Here is a 21,549-nt window from a genome sequence, read left to right as displayed (position 1 = left end):
AAAAAACAATGAATTTTAAACTTACAAAATTATTTTTAAGGTACTTGAAATATTTCATTAACCGTTTATAAGCACAATTATAATTAAAAATTTACAAGTTCGACGGTTTTTGAGCTCTAATTTTGGTTAAATAAGCACACAATAGATAACTTAATATAATATTAAAAAAAAAAAAATTATCGGCTATGTGGCGTAGTAAGTCACAGTTTGTACTGAGATTTTGATTTTAAGAAAATAGTTAAATTTTGTTTTTTTTTACCACGCGGTGTTGCTGTTTTGGCTTTGAAATTTCAATCACCAAGCAAAAAATGTAATTTCTAGTGATTTTCACATATTTTTCAAAGGGTTTTTCAGAATACTGCAAAGTTAGAGGGAATTATAGGCAAGTGGGAACCCACTTAATACTTCAGTAGCTACCTAACTCATTGCTCAATAATTGAAAGGTTTAAAATTTGTGATTTAATAACAACTTGTACTAGGGTTGCCACTGGTTTTGGAGAAGTTTCTTCTAGGTTTTCGAAAGTACATGTTTTTTAGTCTATATTTAGTTTAAAATTAAGTTGAGCGTAAAAAAACTGCGTAAGGTAGTAAAACAACATCAAAAAGATACTGTAAATATATTTTTTGGTAATAAAAACATTTGATGACGACAAAAATAAAATATTTGTATGATAGATTTTGCGTGCCAAATCAAAAAATTTACTACTTTATATGTAAAAATTGTTTAAAATATTAGTTTTTTTAAAGCCTAAACTGTCAAATTCGAGGTTTTCCCAGATTTAGTGGCCACCCTGATGTATAGTATTTAAAGTTAGGTGAGAACATTTCTGGAAGTATATTAGAAATTTGTTAACAATTTTAAGAAACCTATTTGTAAGTTTTTGAATGCTTTGTGTGCGGTCACTGACTACATAGTTTTTAGTTTGTAGCAATAAAAAATTATATTAATGCAACTACTATTGCAATAAAACTAATAATTTAAACATGTTTTATAACAAATATTAATTTATATTATAAAGCATATTTCCAACAAGAATTAAAACCAAATACTTAATTATCTTTATCTTTTCCAGACTCAATTTATTTTTGCTTTAACATCTAATAACTAAAATTTAGGTTTGTTTAATTCATAAATAGCTGTTCAAATAAAAATTTACCAAATAATTATTAAGTTAGATTATATACCAAATATAAATAAAACTCTTTTTTGTCATTAAAATGTTTATCTATTACCTTACTTTTACATACAGGAAATTCAAATACAATTTTATTTTTGAATGTGAATTTAATATAAAGCGATAAAAACTAAATAAACATTACGTGCAATAATTTATAATACTAAGTTTCGTATACAGAAACTGAGTACATAAGCTTTTATAAAAGGAGATTACAACTAGTGAGAAACATAAATAAGTAGAGTACTGTTTAGTGTTTGTTAGGACATCTCCAGTTGGCCCCTGCAAACTTGGCGTTTCCTCCGAGTTCTTCCTCAATCCTGTAGTTTTAGTTAAATGTTAAAACATATTAGCTCGGTGTCACTGTTGCAAAATTTTTAAAATAAAACACAAACAATTCAACAGCTTTATCAAAAATATTTATTAAAAAACCTGTGTATAAGTTGATACCTCCAAAAAAAAAACAGAAACGTTTACAAACTATTGAAAATTCTACGAAAAAGATTGTAAAAAATTATTCTAAATAACAAGCTTAAAAAAATTAAGGAAAGTTTATTTAAATACTTATGATAATTTAATTACAAATAGCATTTACGATTAAGTAAATAGTTTATTAACTATTATTTGATCGGCAAAGAAATGTTCTTTCTTGTCGATATAAAAGTGTATGTGATTAAATGAAATTAATACTTTAAAAAAAGTATATATGAAGTTGTAACAAAGTATATCTAAATTGTGTAGACCGATTCTTTATTATATATTAGTTATGGTTTAAAATATTTTCAACTGCTCTATAAATAACATGTAGATCTTAAAATAGGAGTAGGCAAACTGCGGCCCACAAGAGTTATGTGTAGCCCCTGTTGATGCAAAATTTTAAATTCAAGATATTCTGGAGTTTGAAATTACGAGTAAAAAAAATGAAAGGGATTTAGGTATATCTTATTGGAAATTTAATGCTTACACTATTAATTCTGAGATTTGAAATAAACTGTAAAAAAGTCCCAAATGTAATTGGCGTGAAATTAAAACTATACTAGTTTCTTCAGGTTTGTTATGAAGAGTAAAAACTGCAAACTGCCTGCCGACCACCGCCTTATAGCCATCTTTTGTAAGTCAATAAAGTAAAGAAACATTTTAACTGGCAAATAAAAAAGTATAACTTATTGTCATTGAATATTTATCAAGTGTTGAATACTATTATTTTAAACGAAATTAACTAACGTGGGTAAGATTCAAAAATGCACGAAGAGACACTTTTACACGAAGAATCTATTTTGCACGATGGGTAACTTTTTTACGAAAGCAATTTTGCAATGGTTGTTTTTTTTATTCAACTATTTTTTATTTTTTTTACTGTTACTATTACCCCTAGCCCTTACCCTTGGTCGATAAGTTTATCATTTTTTTTTTACACTTGTGTAAAAATTATCCTTCGGGCAAAAGTGTTTTCGTGCATATTTGACCCGTCCCAACTTTAATGTAATTGTGTATAATTCAGGCTAAAATATATTTATTTACGTAAGGGTATATTTTACTTTTTTTGCAAATTTAATTTTTAGAAGTTTCATTACAAAGCCATTTTTGTTAAAACTATTAAAACATATAAAATTAATTCTTGTAAATAACTTAATAGTTAAGAATAGGTTTTGATACTAGGAAATAGTTAGTAAACTAACAAAACATTTATGATTTTATAAAAAAAATGTGTATTTAAAATTTAAACAACTAAAAGCTCAAAGCTAGTTGTGCAATTGAGTAATAGCGAAACCTGAGAAGTTGGTTGTATTTGGAAAGACGTTCACTTCTACACGGAGCACCGGTTTTTATCTGGCCAGTGCACAAACCGACAACAAGATCAGCAATAAACGAGTCTTCGGTTTCACCACTCCTGTGCGAAACCATAACTCCCCAACCAGCCTGCTGTGCCATGTTGCATCTGTGTTCATAAACACTCTACATGTGAATACATACTCTATGCAGAGAAAAATAAAAGTTTATCTACCAAACAGCTAACAAAAATAATATCATAAAAATAATTGACATAATAGTAATTTAGTGGTTTTATTTCAAACGACAAATAAGCAAATCTTATTCACAATCAACCTTTAAAATTGAAAAAACTTTTTAAATGAATAAGAAACCACACTATACAAATTTTTTTTTAACAACTAATTAAAAAAAGTTATAGTAGCTTTCGAATCCTTATAAAAACATTTTTAACTTGTTAAAATTAATATAAATTAAGTTTTTCAACAAAATAGGCTATAAAATAACAAAATATCTCATTTAAAACCTAAAAAAAATTCCTGAGATTCAAGTAAAATCTTAAAATTATCTTGAGTTTTTTATAAAATAGTGAAACTACTTTTAGTTAGCCTGAGTTTAAGAAATTCAAAATATCTTGAGTGTTCTGAGTAAGTGGCAACCCTGTTCATATCAACTTAGGTATACCTTATGTTTAGTACATTTTTTTTGCAATTAAAAATTATTGATGGGTAAAAAAAAAAACATTGTAAATACGATAGTATAAAACTGTATAAAAAATTTTTGAATCTAAATAAATTAGACTATTATCAACAACTTATACGAACGCGTCGATAGCTTCAGTAAGGGATCCAATTTGGTTTACTTTTAATAACAAGGCATTGCAAGCTTTCTTTTTAAGTGCAGTTGTGATGCGTTTTGGATTTGTTACTAACAAGTCGTCTCTGTTATTAAAAATATACATAGTTAAACAAACTTAACTTTCATAATTTTTCATCAACAATTCAAAACGATTTGTTCAAGCACTCTTAAAAACTTAACTTGTAAAATAACCAAATAAACTAGATCCTGCAAAACACAACTTTTTTTATTATTGCATATATAATTTAAATAAATAAGCTTTAACTAAGAGCTCAAAACTTTTTGTTTTTCACTGAAAAGACCATTAGAATCTTTAATGAAAATGCTTAAAAATTTTAATAAACTTTTGAAATGTTTTAAAACAGATTTAAGATACTATGTGAAAAGTAGAATAGTTAAAGCAAACATACCCAACAACTTGCTCACTGACACTAGCAGTAAAATCGGTGTATCCTTGCCAATCATCCTGATCAAATGGATCTTCAATTGACACAATAGGATAATTCTTTATGAAGTCTCTGTACACATCGCCTAGCTGTTCTGGTGTTTTCTGTTAAACAATTGATTTTATTAGTTTACTAATTTAATAACATTATATTTATAAAGTTAACTGTAGTCCTTGTTTACGATATTTTTATAAAGTTAAACTTATTAAACTTGAAAGTACAACCAGTGTTAAGAATTAAGAAAAGTATTGTTTAAGTTTAACATAGTTTTTAGTATTTAGACACAAAAAACTCTTTACAACTGTAAATGGAACTTAAAATATACTTTACATTTGGATAAAGATTTTTTTTCCAAAAAAATACCTTAAGGAGATATTATGACTTTTAACGCAAATAATAGATTACTAACAAAGTAGCAACCTTTATATACTTTTTAAGATTTGACTCTATTGAGTAAACAATTAGAATGTTTTCTTTTAATTAAGTAGATAATACTTTGGTACACATTACCAAGTTCATGTTGTAATTTAAGTACTCAAATACTCCAACTTTAATTTAAAAGAAGACTTTTCTCATTAATTAAATAAATTAAAATAACATTACACCGTTATTTAGTTTTAATTAATTTTTATAACAACAAACAACATAAAATTAGGTACTTTATATGAAACTCAGTAGTCATTTATAATTTAAACTTAATAAGAGTTTTGCTCTAATTGTCCGTTTTATTTTTCCAAATAATGGAAAGTTTTCCGAGTATGAATTATAATGGTTTCTAGTTCAAATATTTAATTTCGCCAATTTAGAACCAAATAAATTAAAATAAATTTATGCAAAAGATTTAGATATCATATGTTCTAACTATACTTAGTAGCTCACTATACTTATTACTTATCTTTTTACTTATCTGTCACATATCTTTTTTTAGATTTATTTAAGCACTGACGAGGTCTTTGACCGAAACTTAGTTTGTAAAATAAATTTTTGAAAGAATAAATATATATACTTGTTACTTAAAGTGGTTGAAAAAGTACAATTTTTTAAAATACTCTTAAATTTACAAATAGTTAAGGCCATTAGAAGGTGAATTATTTTTTTATAGTTTAGTCTTATTTTATAAAAGTTAAGCTACCAGTTTTTTCTAACCGTTTTTTTAAACAAAATCATTTTTTGAGATATAAGCGATCAAGGAAAGAAGTTTTAATTTAACGACAATATTATCAACAAAAAACTAACGTATCGGTTTTCATCATTTGGGTTACCAGCAGGACTTTTAAAATCTAAATCATACTTGTTCATATCAGCATTCCAGAATTCAGAAGCAGCAGTGTCCATTGCGATACTAATTTTGCCAGTGTAGCCTGCTGCAGATATTGCTTCCTGTAAAATATTTATAATAACAGTAAAACTTAACGGTTTAAAATAACACTGCAGTTTGTAAAATAACATTGGATAATAAACATTTTGTAATAAAATGTTTAACTGAAACATAAGGATGGTAAAGAAAAAGAGTGGTTTTAAAATCAACTTTTTTGTAATAATTTATAATTTTCATTAATTTGAAATTACTGGCAGATCGTACTTATATGAGTGTACTAGTAACATCAGAACTTATAGTTGAGTGACATAAACTAGATTTAAAATTATTATTTTAGTTGCAATAGTATAGTTAAAACAAATATACTAACAAAATAAATTTCAACAAAATACAAAAAAAAGTACATAATATATCAAAAAAAATACTAACTTTTACAAGTTCAAGAGCTTCCTTGTTACTTTGAATATTTGGTGCAAAACCTCCTTCATCTCCAACATTGGTGGCATCTTGACCGTATTTCTTTTTAATTACAGATTTGAGGCATTGATACGTTTCTGCGCCCATTCTCATTGCCTCACTAAAAGTGGAAGCTCCTGATGGGAAAATCATGAACTCTTGCATAGCTAGCTTGTTTCCAGCGTGTGACCCCCCGTTTATAACATTGAATGACTGTTTTATTAATTTTATTATTTCAAACCATATTAATTCTTCATTTGCTACATTTCGCCATTCAAAAAAGCTTTTTATCAATTATAAACCAATTTACCACTAGTTTTTTTAGATTCTAGTCAAATGCTTATTTATATCTTAAGCAGGCATAGTATACTTTAAAAAACAATTTAAAGATAACATACTTAAGTTTCTGTACAAATCATTTAAATCAATTAAAACAATTAAGTAAACATATATAAAGTTTTACCCAGCATATTTACAAGTTCATAATTTGTGCATACTTTGTTCATCGAAAAATTCAAAAAACAATGTTTTTATTAATACTATTATGTAATAACTAATGGTTAACAAAATAAAATGGCTAAATTTACAATCAAAATATCACTAATTTAGAGGTGGCCTTTTCGACATTTATAACAAAATTACTAGCTAAGAAAAAGTTTAGACTAACAAAAATACTTTTTGCAAAAAACGTAGACAGACTTATTTTATATTTAGTCTTTCTGTCTTGAATATCTTTACGAAGTATTTATCTTTATTAAACGTTTAATATATCACTTTAAATTTATTTTTCTGTTACTGTTGACATTATTAGAATGTTACGTAAATAAATTATAACACTGTTTTGACATTTAGTCTATGTCAAGTCATTTTTTATATTTGACTAACCTAGCTTAATAATCATTAAACTAAATAATACTATAAATTACAATGTATTACATATTTTATTGATTATAAACATATTTTCTACAATATTTAACATAAAGTTTAAAATGAAGTACTTTTATGATCTTTATAAGCACTAAAACATAGTCAATAAGCTTTTAGTACAAGTATTTTTATAATTATGTGTAATTAAAACTCAATTCTAATACAGTAACTGACAGGCACAGGTAAAAGTACATCTTTATTACCAGCAAGATCAGCGAGGTGTTTATAAAGTGGGACTTTTTTTCTAGCAGCTCCTGCCTTTGCTATAGCAAGTGAAACTCCTAAGATTGCATTTGCTCCTAACTTTGCTGTTTTAAGTTTTTTATTTATTTAGTCTTATTAGTAGTAACATAAAAATAGTACGAAAACTGTCTTGTATTCTATTTGATACATTTGCTTTTGACATTAAATAGCAAATCTTAAATAAAAAAATACTTTAAATAAGGTTTAATGCTACTTATAAAAATTTTGTTTAAAACTTGTGTACAGCCTATTATTTAATTCTTTTATTTGCGTTTGCATACAACTCTAGTTTGAAATTTTAAAATTAAGTGAGCAAATTTTAGTTTTTGTAAAACAGTGCATAAATATATTTTCATAAATGTATATATATGAATTTATTCTTCAAGAACTTATTTTACAAACTAAGTTTCGGTCAAAGACTTCGTCAACGCTTAAATAAATCTTATTCAAATAGAAATTCATTATTTCTCCTCCAGTAGTCGAGATCTCTCTATTTGTTTTCTTAAAACCAAAACATATAATAAATATATATATAGTTATTTTTTTTGAAACAGGACTATTTATTTTTAGCTCAACTTTATTATGTTAAGTTTTTAATTTAGAAAAACTGTTGTTGACAAAATTATAAAAGGTAGTCTATTAAAATTATGTAAAATATACGTAATTGGTATTGGCAATAGTATAGTTTCCCTACTAAAATTACTAAAAAAAATTTTAGAATCTAAGCTTTGTATAGTTATTTAGCTTAATGTATCATATCTCACTATCTATTATCTTTACAGAATGTTCTTTATTTATAAAAACTAAACGAATTTAAATAATCACTTATTCTTAATAAACTGTCTTATATAAACAGAATCACTAAGTATTTTTTATAAATGAGATATCAGTACAAAAATGAGATGTCAGATCAAATATAGGCAACAACTTTGTTAAAGTTAATTACAACAATTTTTTCATGTTAATAAATAAATTAAACTCAAATGTCAATAAGTATGAACATTGAAACAATAAAAAGTGGTGTCCAAAATTTTTATCTTGGGAAAACTGACTTGTCTCAGACTAAATTTGTCAAACCAAGGTTTATGCTACTTTATTATATAGTAAAACTGCAATTGTAACGCCTAATAAATAGACTGGTGCAACACTGTCTTGAAACTTTCAAATTGATAAAAAATATTTTTTATGATTGTACCATAAACGAAAACAACAATACAGGTTTTTTATAGCTTTGTAAAAGATTTGATAGGCATTTTGAAAAGCTTAACAGGAAGTCCGGATGTTAAAGCTTTTGATAGAAATAAAGGTTGGTAACTAAGTTAGTTTCACTCTATTTATACTGTTTTTAACTAATTTGTGAGTGTTTAGTATTTTTGAAAAGGAACTTGTGAATTCCGAAAGCGCTTAAATTACTAATTAAAACTATAATGGAAAAAATATTGTGCCTTGCAAGAAAATGGTATTTAAATACATTTGAAGGTCTATCTATATCCAATTTATACAAGAAAGTTACAAGTAAAGTTACAACATTGAGGTTTTTGAATTAAGTAAACTAGAAAAACTGATGATTAAGACAAGTATGAGAAAAATGTATATTAAATACAAGAAAAAGTGTTAGAAATTAAACTTAATTCCTGACTTTCAAAAGTTCAAACCACCTAATTTTAACGTTTATGAGAATGTGCACAAGTTTTACCGTAAAGTTATTTAAGAACAAATTAGAAGAGTTTCATTCATCAAAAAGACCAAGAGATGATATGATGTAAAATTGCCGTGATAGGTTAAGTATATCTCAACACCAATTGCTGTTACAGCAGATAAGAGATTACAACATCAAAAGTATTGTAATAGAAAACAGAAAAACACATCAAAAGAATATTCTCAATTTGTGGAACAAACAAAGAAAATGTAAAACGCCAGACTGTATAATTAAGTTAGTTCCTGCGAATTGTCAATAAGTGAAAGATCAGGAATGGTGCTTACTTTGAAACAAAGCATTATGGCTAAATATATTGATGAAATAAAAACTAAAGTTTCAATCGAGAATCAAACCAAAAATTCAAACCAAAAAAATATTTAAAAATTCTGTTTCAAAGAAAACAAAACTCCAACTATGAGATGCTGGAAAATCTAAGAAACAGTACCACAAAGTTTATTTCTGAGAACAATTAAGCATGTGCTACCAACAAAAACAAAGCGATACACAGAACATAATTAAACATCAAGTTCCTAAACATGGACAAAAGAGACGGAGTTGAGATAATGAACACAGGTGATTTGATTACACTGATAAAATGAATGAGATTCTAAAAGCTATCAGTAAGTTCAAAAAACTAAACTTTGATCCAAAGTCTAACAACTACAGCAGAGCACCATGGTACTTAAAGGGAAAAAAGTATACAGACTGTTATACAAATACATAAAGCCATTGGTCAATGATAAAGTGTATTATAAATTAATACCCGAAGGAATCCAACCGGTAAAGTGTATGTTTTTTCCATAAACCATAAAACTAATTGTCCTCTTAGACCAGTTCAAACGGCAATAAAAACACTAGAATTACACCAAAATACGCCTTATGTAAATGGTTAGAGATAGAACTTAAACCTACTTAAAAGGTGATTGGATTATTAACTCCAGTTTTGAGTTCGTCTAAAAACTGAAAAAAATCCAATCGCTGAACACAGACATTTATGTTCCGTTTGATATCAAGAGTTGTATACTAACGTCCTATTGGCGGAAACTATTAATAAAGTTACGAAAGTAGTATACAAAGATAATCCAAATTCAATATTTTCTCGATCAAAAATGACTCAAACAGTATTTAAAAATCTTCTAAGGGCATGCTCACAAAACATATTTCTTTTCGATTGCACAGTATATCAACAAACAGACGGATTACCTATGGGCTCACCTCTTGCCCTATTGTTGGCCATCTGGTTTGTCAGTCAACTAGAGACAGAGTTACTTAACAAAAGCACAACACCTAAAATGTATTGCAGATATGTTGACGACATATTCTGCATTTTCAAAAAATAAGAATAAATACATCAGTTTCATAAGAAACTCAACAGAATGCACAAAGATATGAAATTTGTAATTCAAACTTGTCTAGAAGGTAAACTACTATATCTTGATACACAAGTAGCAATACAAGACAATGAGATCATCACATCTATCTACAGAAAACTAACAAGCACGGGCGTGCTTATGAACTTTAACTCGTGTGTACTGCACTTGTGGATAAGAAATTTAATTAAAAACCTGTATTACAGAAACAAAAATCTCGTTACAGAAGATCTACAACATAACGAGTAGAAAAAAGTTACAGGACTTTTGATAAAAAACTCTTTCCCGACCAAGTTTATCGATGAGCAGATAAAAATAAAAACAAATCGAGTCAGAACTAATTTAAAATACAGTTGAAAATAAACACTGCATTACAATACCATATGCCAGAAAGATATCCGAGAAATATTCCAAGAACATCAAAGCCATGTTTGAAGAAATCGGAGTGAAAATTCGTATTGCATGTAAAACACAAAAGGTACGGAAATATACCTCCCAAAGGACTCAATAAATTGTATGTATCAAAGCTGCTTAGTCTACAAGTTTACGTGTCCATGTGATTTGGACAACCAATATACTGGTGAGACTGAAAGAGAATTTTTGTAAGAACCAAAGAGCATGTGACTCCAACTAATAGTGCAGTATTTAAACATATCGAAAATTGTGCAAACTGTACAAATTATAACAACATTTGTAATTGTTTTGAAATGATTAAAACGTGCAGTTCTTATAATGATTTATTATCTACAGCAGCTTTACTAATTAAAAAACTTCAACAAAATTTGAATAATCAGCTTGGTCCTGATAAAGGATCAAGAGTAAATACTAACATATTTAAATTATCAATTTTGTTTTAGTTGGTCTTTTGTTTAAAAAATCCTTTTACGTTAATTACTTGTCGTTTTAATTAACTTTGTTTTTTATTAAGTATTTAGTTATTCACTCTATTTATATTGTTTTTAGTTAATTTGTGCGTGTTTAGTATGTTTGACAAAAGAATTTGTGAGTTCCGAAAGCGCTTATATTGTTAATAAAAGTTATAGTTGAAAAAGTATTCCTTGCAATAAAATGGTATTTGAATACATTTAAATTTCTCTATCTATATCTAATTGACAATAAAAGTTTATTGCAGAATCAGAGTGGCACAAGAATGGGACAAGAGTGGATTTATAACGTAGGTGCTACTACACAAGCAATTTCTAAACTGTCAGAAATGATGATGAATGCAACTCACTATGAGAAAGAGAAAATTCTAAAATTGTACAAACCAATGTTGACAGTTTCGATTCAAAGACATTACATGGTATTGGTAGCTACGAGTATGTAATTCTCTTAAAACGGTTAGTGGCCACTACCATGATGATACAACCAGTGAAACAACTACAATTTAATTAGAAGAAGAGCGCATTCATGTATTAATGGTTCCAAAAGAAAATAAGCCACTTGCCTAAAGTCAATTAAAGACCATAACAGGCAAGGAGGCATGAAAATAGACTAATTGGTTAGATAAACAAATGGTAAGCATTTTTAATTAGAAAGGATTTAGCACACCAAATACTAGTTAATTTAAAACTTATCATGTGTGCATTCTCATAGCATTTTAAATTAAGACTTCTTGCTTTAGTTTTAAAATTTGTAAATATTTGTTAAAATAATATTTTATTATTTTTTTCTTCAATCTCATTTAAATGTATAACTTTTGTGCTTTAGGTCATTTGGGAGGGATCTAAAGATATGTAGCCTATTTAATCTTATATAATTATTTAATATTTTAACAGGGTGGTTTTCATTATTCACAAATTAATTTCACTTTAACTAAGAATTATTCTTCAAGCTTATATTTATGTAGTAACAAATCTAATTCTATTAATAATATACCTAAAAGTTATTTTTAATGTCACATATACCTAAAGTTATTCTTAATGAATACTTTGAATATAAATACTAATTACTTTAAATCATATGTTTTATTAATATAATAGAATAATCACTCACTATTCAAGTTTTTAGTTACTAGTAAACAACTTAATATAATTTTATCAGAACTTCAAATAAACAAATTATTCTTTAAACATGTAAGTAATATAACATGACTAACATTTATTTTCGGTACCATCAAGATTTAGCATAATTTGATCCATAGCTTTTTGGTTTGTTACATCTGACATACCAACTAATTTTGGAGCAATAATTGTATTTACATTCTCTATAGCTTTTGATACACCTGTTTCAAAAAACAGAAATACAATAAAATGTTCCAAACTATGTATTTTCTAATATGTTAACGATTCTTTTGCTTAATAACATTGCTCCTATTTTAAGTAAACAATTCAGTATGATAACATAAATTTGGAGACTCAATTAAGTTAATAATATTAAACTCTAAGTACACTGCTCGTACGTAAAATTTGCAATTTTAGACTGACATGCCTTAGTTTAGCTGACTTTTCCCTAACCCTTGTTGGTAAGCACCTAGTTGGGCTTAAAACTAGAAAAAAAAAGTTGGCCTTTTAGTTTAGATGATTTAGTTTAGCATAAATTAGAGGCCTTTTTAGCTTTTTTTTTTGAAATTACAACTTAAAATTATTTTATTATGTATTATTCCAAAAAAATTTTATTTAAAATTTTATGTACATTTTTCGATTTTTTTGGTCCTTTATCTGATAAACATTCAAAGATTGTGAAAAACCTTATAGACATTTAATTTTATTACAGGGTTGCCACTCTTTGAGTGAAAAATCTTCCCTGAGTGACCAGAAACTTCCCTGAGTTTACCTGAGATTTTCAAATCCTTAAAAACTTTAAAAAAATACTTAGAATTAATTAAAAACTACAATGTTAATTCTAAGAATATTAAAGAACTAGCCGCAAGCCTAAAAAAATTCTAAATAAGCATTTTAAAATAAATATTTTTTTTTTGAACAAAATATTGAAACTGGATTAACTAAATCTAACTCTAGGTCTAGAAAAAATTTTCCATAAGTTTTTTTCAAATCTTAAAACTTCCCTGAAATTTTTAGAAAAAGTCAAAACTGCCTAGAGTTTTCCTGAGTTTAAAAATAACATCAAAATTCCCTGATTTTCCCTGAGTTAACACTGAATAACAGTCCACAGTTTTGGTTTATTTTTCATAAATAAGCTTTTTGTATATAGGGGTAGGGAGTACAGTACTTTTTTTTTGTCATATTGTAAAATTCACATGTTAACATATGATTCAGATGTGTTTTGGCTTCATAAAAAGAATTTAGAAAACAATAAAAAATTTGAACCCTAAAAATCACATATTTTTTTATTTAAATAGTAATTAAGTCACTTATACATGGCATAGACTTATAATTTGTATCTTAAATGAAAGCTTATAACTATAGGCATACGTTTTAGGACATTTCAACTGCTTTTGATCTATTATTATGTCATAATCACACAAAATTTGCAAACTTTTTCTGAAAAATTGTATTTTTTTTAATAAAAAAAGCGATTTCTTCTGCTGTTTTAACTTTTAGTTTCTTTGACTTCTATTTCAAATTTTTGAGGTCAGATAACTAGAATAATATTACTAATGTAAAGTCATTTCAATTGCATGTATTATATAGATACAAAATACATTCTAAATCATTTTCAGTTAATAAGTATGATGATTATTGAGAGAACCTGACTAAGTTTAAAAGAATTAGATCTATACATTAAAAGAACTACAAGATATACTTAAATATAGTATCTTAAATATAAAAGTCTATGTAAGACTAACTAACTTTAGTGTAATTTTGCTGTTTAAATATTAGGAGTTTTTATTTAATATAAGCAATAATTAGTTTTTTGTATTAATTTTTTATAGTTAGTTTTAAGTATGTTTTTGTTTTCACATTACATTTAGTTTAAATCTTTTTTACACTTAAATTAATTAAAACTTAGTTTGTTAGTTTGTTTGAATGTTTTAATTCTCTAACTTATAAGCTTTGTACCAAATAATTTTTAGTTTTAAAATCATAGCAGTTTATTATTATAATTACTTTATATAAAAATAAATGCTATTTACAAGACTTAGCTATTAGCAAGGTATAATTTTTTATCTATATATATATAAAAGCTTACACCTTGCTAAGAGCACTTTACTAGGTATTGAGTTGATATAAACTATTATCTAATTTAAATTAAATCATGTTAAAGAATTTTAAAAAAATCACTTCAAGCATATTCATAGTAGAATAATATTATTAGATATCTGAGTTAATAGTAGTTGTGATTTACTTTTTTTTTAAAGAGTACTATATTGTTTCTTTGGACAACTTTCTTTTTGATTTCTTTCAGAATTGCTCTACATACAATTTATTAAAGTAATTATTTATTAATATTAAGAAGAATCGTTTTACTTGGGTTTTAATAGAACATATCCTCCACCAAATAGTTAGGTCCACTGTAAATTAAGAGCTTTTGATTTTGCAGAAACACAATCTTGTATCTTTTTTGATTTTTTCTTACAACAAATGCTAAAGATATTAAAATAGGAAAGTGGACCAAAGCATTTGGTGAAGGACATATCTATAAAAAACCAAAGTAAAACGAAACTGGTTAGTAGTAGTTATTAATTACCTTAATAAAATTTACGTGGAGTAATTCCAAAAGAAATCTAAAAAGATATGTATCCCAAGAAAATTTTTTAACCAATCACATTTTTTTAAGAACTTTATTTAGTTTAAAAAATGTTTTGATTAGGCTGCATTAAAATTAAAGTTTTACAATAGGTAACAAATATTGATATTTACCAAAAAATCAACTAAGTAAATCTTTATTTTCTACTTCAGCGTGATTGACCCACTATTTGATAACTGTACTAAATTGCCTAGAGTATAATTTTTTAGAGTAATTTACAGGCCATGCTTTAAAAAACATACTGTATAGGGTCAGTGCTATGCATTAAACAACTCTGTTTAATTTTTCATACATTTCTCATATTTTTAGAGTTGCCACTTTTTAAAGCAAAAAAAAAGCCTGTGTTGGTTTGAAAGTCTTAGAAAATGTGCCTGTTCAATTTACTTTCCCTTTACTCTTTTATATTACCATGTTGAATTCAAAACCCACCAGGAGCATACTTTCAATATGTGCTGGCATTTGAATATTTTATGTTTGAAAACTCAAACTAACTTAAAAGAAAAACTTAAGCTAGTTACTATATTGAATTAAATTAAGACTTAGTTAAAGTGTTTTAAATTTTTGGTATTTTTAGTTATTAATTTAACATTTAAAATTTTATCTTACTGAAGTTTTAAAGTTTTAATGTTTAAAGTTCTTGTTGTTTTTTATATCCAAATCTAGTTTTGTGGGTCTCACTTTTGCACAAGGGGACACTTTTGAACTATGTGGTCTTAACTCAATATTATTTTAATTCAAATATAGTAAATAACTCAAGTTTTTCTTTTAAATTAGTTAAGTTTTTAAATAAGCCTAGAAAAATCAAATTAGCCTAAGTGTGTAGCATAATAGATCTAATTACTTATCTACATAAGTTTAAGCACCATAAAAATAATGTTTTTAAATTTACACTAAAAAAACATTTAACTATGATTCACTTATATTCTATATATTATAAATATATTTTTAAATAACAAAACTTATTTCTAAAATAAAAAGTAAACACATGTAAAAAGTTATTTATTCTTATTATATTTTTCGACTAAGTATTGTTAAAAACATCAATAATCACAAAATTGCCTTTTAATTAATAAATTATCGATTTTTATAAAAAATTAAAACATTGTTAACTAACCTTTGCCTAAAAACTTCTTAGGATCTTTATCTCTCATTTCCAAAGCTTCATAAATTCCAGTTGAAGCTCCTGACGGAACAGCTGCTCTAAATAGACCATCTGGAGTCAAGAGGTCTACTTCAACAGTAGGATTGCCCCTAGAGTCAAAAATTTGACGAGCATGGATTCTTGATATTGCCATTATATTAACTCTGCAGGTTATAACATTTTACAAATTTTTTTGATACTTAATTTTATAGAAGAATCAGCACAAAAGTAAAATATATTCACAAAACAATATCAGTTAAAGTTTATATAGCTTAAATGTCCTGCATTATTCTTTACAAAAATATTACTAATATAAACAAGTAATAATTGTTCAAAAACACTATGTTTTTAGACATCATTCTCAAAATCAGCTGGGTTCTTTTTCTTGAGGCTGAGGTTCTCAGTAAGCATCCAGTCATAATACCAATAGCCAGCTACAAAAGGAGGTGCCCACAGGAAAATTTTATCTCTGATTCTTCTCACTAAATTGGGAATCCTCTGCAAAACTTGTCCCTTGACAGCATTTTGTTCAAATGGAGACATTGAAAAAATGATAACATTCTTTGGCTTCATCCATTGCTTTTCAAAACTAAGCCCGCCACGCAATAAACTTGTTAGTCTCATTCTGTTTTAACTTTCTAAAAATACTTACAAATCAGCTTACATAAAAATAAGTGATTTTAATATATACTACTTAAGGAAACAGTAAAAAATTAATTGTAATACTTAAGACATTTCATTATCATTTTAAGCTCTTAAGTATTGTTTAAGTACTACTTATAATTTGTATTAGTTATCAAGTACTAAGTACTTAAGTATAATAAAGTAGAGATAACTCTTGTAATCACTTATAATTAATAAACTGGATTTGTGTTAATATAATTCATAATACAACTCTTATATATAGTCTAAATAGTTAGTATATTAAGGCTTAGTGCAAAGCAGCATTCTAATTCAAGTAAGTTATTTTTTTAATTATAAAACATTTAAAAACCAAACTGTAAAATCTTAATTTTTCTAAGTACTACAAACTTTTGAAAACAAACTTGACTAAATTATTAAATTCGACAATTAAAAAATCTACAATTAAAATTAATTTAAAACAGTGAAACTCATTTGAGAGTTTCTATACTCAATGCTGTCTAATTTGTCAACTAAAATAGTAAATGTTATTATTTTTTCTTATGTATACAACAAAAAAATAAGCTAAAAAATCTCTCAGTTCATAACTTCTACATGATTGCAACTTAAATCATGAAGTTTTCCTGATTAATATGAAGACTTTTTTGTAAAACTGGTTACCATGAAAAACAGATAATTTATTGCTACTTACAAGGTTGAAACTCTTAAAAGAATAGAAAAGCTAGCCAGAATGACAAAGAATTAGCTTGAGTTTACCTAAAACAATTTGCAACATTTTTGCATCTTCAGCACACTTTACTTCTAATTATACTTTTAACAGAACATATTGCATAACAAATAAAAATATTTTGAAAACTCTCTAACCAAGTTTTATCAAAAAACAATATCTTGGTAAAATAAAACAAAAGTAAAGTTTTTTTTTCGGCAAATATTTCAATCAGGCTTACAAAATAACAGAAGATTGTGTGTATATTTTTAATAATTAACTTAACTAAGTAATGGAATTACATTACTATTAACTATTTTACTTTAAAACTTGAAACTAAACTAAAGCAAAATATAAATAACAGAAAGATAATTAGACAAATAAATGTTTTAAAATGTAAAGTAAATAGTTACTATAGATAGTAATATAATAAAAAGATTTTAAAAGTCTACACAGATGTAAAAATTTTTTGTATTTATATAAAACTAGCTCACTAATTGTAAACATAATGCTTCCAATTAGAAGTTTTAAATTACTGGCAATCTCATGATTGCTAATTTAGTGCTGGCCAATTGCCAAAATACAAAAATTTAAACTTTACACACAACTGTATATCTATTTGTATGGTAGCTGTCAAATTTGCACCGGAGTACAAAATTGCACAAGGGCACAAAAATGCATAAAGTTAAAATTGCACAAAGAAACATTTGCACGAAGATAAAATTGCACAAAGACACTTTTTTTACAGGATGAATTTTTATTTTAATAATTGTTTTATTAATTGTATTTAATTTTTTTAATTCACTTTATTTTTTCTATCACTGTTAAAACCCTAACCTTAACCTCAGTCGGCAACTTATTTTTTTTTTGCTATCACTTTTACCCCTAACCCTTACCTTTTGTCAGTAACTTTTTTTTTTATTACTGTTATCCCTAACCCTTGGTAAGTTTTTTTTTTTATAAGTTTATCTGTTGGTTTTTCTTTCTGATTTTTATTATAATTATTTTCTTTTTTATACTCTTGTGCAAAAATGACCCTCCGTGCAAAAATGAAACTCGTGCAAAATTGACCCTTGTTGCAATTTTGAGCCCTTGGGCAAATTAGTCTTTGTGATAAAGTATCTTTGTGCAATCTTGTGCACTTATACAATTTTGTTCCCGTGCAAATTAGTATACTTGTGGAATTTAGTAACCTTGTGCAATTTTGACCCGTTCCTCTATTTGTAACCCTAAAATTAAAATGTTTTGCTTAAAATACTTTTTACTTTTTGATTTAAGCAAGATATTGTATTAAGAAGACATTTTTGAAAGTTATTTACAATAAATTTATTTGTTTGCAATGTATACGTCATTTTTTTTTATTTAGCCTTTGCAACCGACAAATGATACTAAAATAGTCTTTATACTTTAATAATATTAATCACTTTGAGTATGACAGTGAATAAACAATTGATGTTTTTGATTTTATATAAAGCATACTTATGTAAAATTGTAAAAAAAACTTGAAAAAAACAATAGCTCTAGATTTTTTTATTATTTTTACAGAACTAAAAGTAGTGATGTTAATATTTTATTTATATAAACAGTATTTAGTTTAAAATGACTGAAACCATTAATTTTAGAAGAATAAGCAGGATTCCTACTAAAATATCAAAAAGGAAAATCAAGGAAAATCCAAGAAAGTTTTATAATAATTTTTGACTTCTAGAAGCCTGTATTTTTAGTGAATACTAAAAAAAATATTTTTTTATCTGAATTTGCTTTTTTTTTGAGTTGAAAAACTTGAATATTTTTGTTTAAATTAGTATTTTACATTAGAAGCAATATTTTTGTTTATTTTTATATAAATTGTTACCTTGTGTAACCAAGACTTTTCCTTACATACTGTATGTCAAGTATTTTTGAAAGTTTAAGAATTATTATCAAAAATTACAGTTAATATTCAGCTCTAATTTACTTTGTCCTAGACAATACACTAAACTATATCCTAATGGTAACTACTTTTGTCAACTTATTATCATTTTAATGACATTTTATTAATTAATACAATTGTTCTAAATTTATCGTAGATTTTACAATTAGCTTAATAGAACTAAGTTTGCTTTTAAAATACTTATTTGAACATTTTATAGTTCATAAAAGCTTTAGTACAGAGTTGCCACTATTTTAAGCAAAAAAGGCAACCTGAGTTTACATCAAGCTACAGAGTTGCCACTCTTTGAGGCAAAAAAAAACTATTGAGTGACCAAAAAACCATCTTAAGGGTATGGGGGTCCATTATTTTTTTACAAAAATTAACATTAGACCTTAAATGAAAGCTATAATTGTAAACTATTAGATACTTATATTTATTTACTTTGAGATATTGTCAGTACTTGGTACTATATTAAACTTTAAAAATCAAATCCTGTTGGTTGTCTCCTTAAATTTATTTAAACTTTGAAACTAGAATTGTTTTGTTTCAAAATTTATAACCTAATTGTTAGTAAGAAAGAAAAATGTGAGCGTTCACAACTATGGTCAATACATTTGTGTGAGAAAGACCTTTTGGTCATCAATTCTCACACCAAATTTGTAGAAACAATTTTGAAAACAGTAATAAAAATGACATTTTAAGATCAATCAAATGCTATTTTTATTAATTATGTTATTTACTATTTTGTATGACAAAATTAATTCCAAACATACAGCATTCTTTTTAAACCCATTTCTGCCAATATTAACTGTCAAAGCAGATTCTACCATGGGTACCACACAGTCTCCTCCCTTAGATTTTATTTCTTATATACTTGAGCACAAATCAAAAGTTGGTAACAGTATTGCTAGTTATGACTAAAACACTTTATTTCAAAGGACAGTTATAGTTACAAGGTTCTCAAGGTTTTCAAAATTTCCTCCAGGTTTTTTAAAATACATATTTTGGGTCTATATTTAGTTTAAAGATAATTTTGAGGTAAGAAACTGTGTTAAATACCATAAAAATAATATTTGAAAGCTACTTTAAATGTGTTTTTAATAAAAAAAAAATTTGATGAGGACAAAATATTTTATCTATATGATAGATTTTTTGTGTCAAATCAAAATTTACTAATGAACATGTTAGATTTTTCCAGGTTTGTTGATAAAATTTCACAAATTCCAGGTTTTTTTGCCTAATTTGTCAAATTCTAGGTTTTTACAGGTTTTAAGGTTTTTTGGCAACCCAGTGGTTAAAAACCTTGACTTTATTTTTTGCAAAGTTACTCCTATTCATACTACCGTTATGAATGCTTTTAAACAGATTTTTAAAGGCAGCAAATTTCCTTTCAGGACTTCAGTAAGTTTGAAGTTGGAGCTTTTCTGAATGACTTGAGTGTGAAATTGAGAGGCATGAACTTGTGTGCTGAAAATTGTGAAGATGTTAATAAATCTTGGGATGAGTTTGAGAGTATTTTTAGTGGGACGGTATTTGATCATGCTCCAGTCAAAATTTTAAGTAAAAAAGAACAAAAACTAAAAGCTAAACCGTGGATAACAAAAGGTATAATAATCTCAATTAACTTTAAAATCTTAATGTTTAAATTTGCCATTAAAGATAAAACAAAAAAAATTTCTGTTTGTTTTAAAAAATATCGAAATATACTAAACAGAGTAATAGAATGTTCCAAGCGACTTTATTATAAACAACTAGTTAAAAAGAATAAACAAAATAGTAAAAAATTATGGAAAATTGTGAATAATATCGTTTCCACTAAATCTACATCTAGTTGTAAAATAAAAGGTGTGCTTGATGAGTGTGGTGAAATTGTGAATGACCCAAAAAGTGTAGGCAATCTAATGAATAAAAATTTTGTAAATATTGCTGACAATTTGTTAAAAAAGAGAACAGATGTTGTTGATGTAAAGAATAATGAGTATTTGTCTGGTTCAGTTGAAAATGAATATGTATTTAATGAAATTTCTGATAGTGAGATTCTGAGTTATATTAAAACTTTAAATCCAAACAAAAGTGTGCGTTCTGATGTCCCTAATATTTGTTTTGTGAAGCTCAGTGCAAAAATAATTTCTCCTTATCTTTCTAAATTGTATAATAAATGTGTTGAGTATGGTGTGTTTCCTGAGTCGCTTAAATTTGCCAAGGTAATCCCTATTTATAAATCTGGTAAAAA

General features: G+C 26.2%; 2 protein-coding genes across 2 annotated transcripts; both read right to left on the bottom strand.

Moving 5' to 3' along the window:
* Window positions 1-1,254: 1,254 nt before the first annotated feature.
* Window positions 1,255-16,217, bottom strand: LOC145829809 (alpha-enolase-like). Its single transcript, XM_082937680.1, has 9 exons — window positions 16,027-16,217; window positions 12,361-12,486; window positions 7,125-7,258; window positions 5,997-6,236; window positions 5,486-5,629; window positions 4,214-4,353; window positions 3,770-3,886; window positions 2,947-3,114; window positions 1,255-1,495 (listed from the first exon to the last, which is right to left on the bottom strand). The coding sequence occupies exons 1-9, from the start codon at window positions 16,205-16,207 to the stop codon at window positions 1,426-1,428; spliced, it is 1,320 nt and encodes a 439-aa protein (XP_082793806.1). The 5' UTR covers window positions 16,208-16,217; the 3' UTR covers window positions 1,255-1,425.
* On the bottom strand, window positions 16,217-16,708 carry LOC145829820 (cytochrome b-c1 complex subunit 8-like). The gene has a single exon (XM_082937693.1). The coding sequence runs from the start codon at window positions 16,675-16,677 to the stop codon at window positions 16,402-16,404; it is 276 nt and encodes a 91-aa protein (XP_082793819.1). The 5' UTR covers window positions 16,678-16,708; the 3' UTR covers window positions 16,217-16,401.
* Between the last annotated feature and the right edge of the window lie 4,841 nt (window positions 16,709-21,549).

The sequence above is a fragment of the Thalia democratica genome, chromosome 1 (genome assembly GCF_965202585.1).
Source record: "Thalia democratica chromosome 1, ktThaDemo2.hap1.1, whole genome shotgun sequence".
NCBI lineage: Eukaryota > Metazoa > Chordata > Thaliacea > Salpida > Salpidae > Thalia > Thalia democratica.
This window is presented reverse-complemented; position numbering and strand designations above follow the sequence as displayed.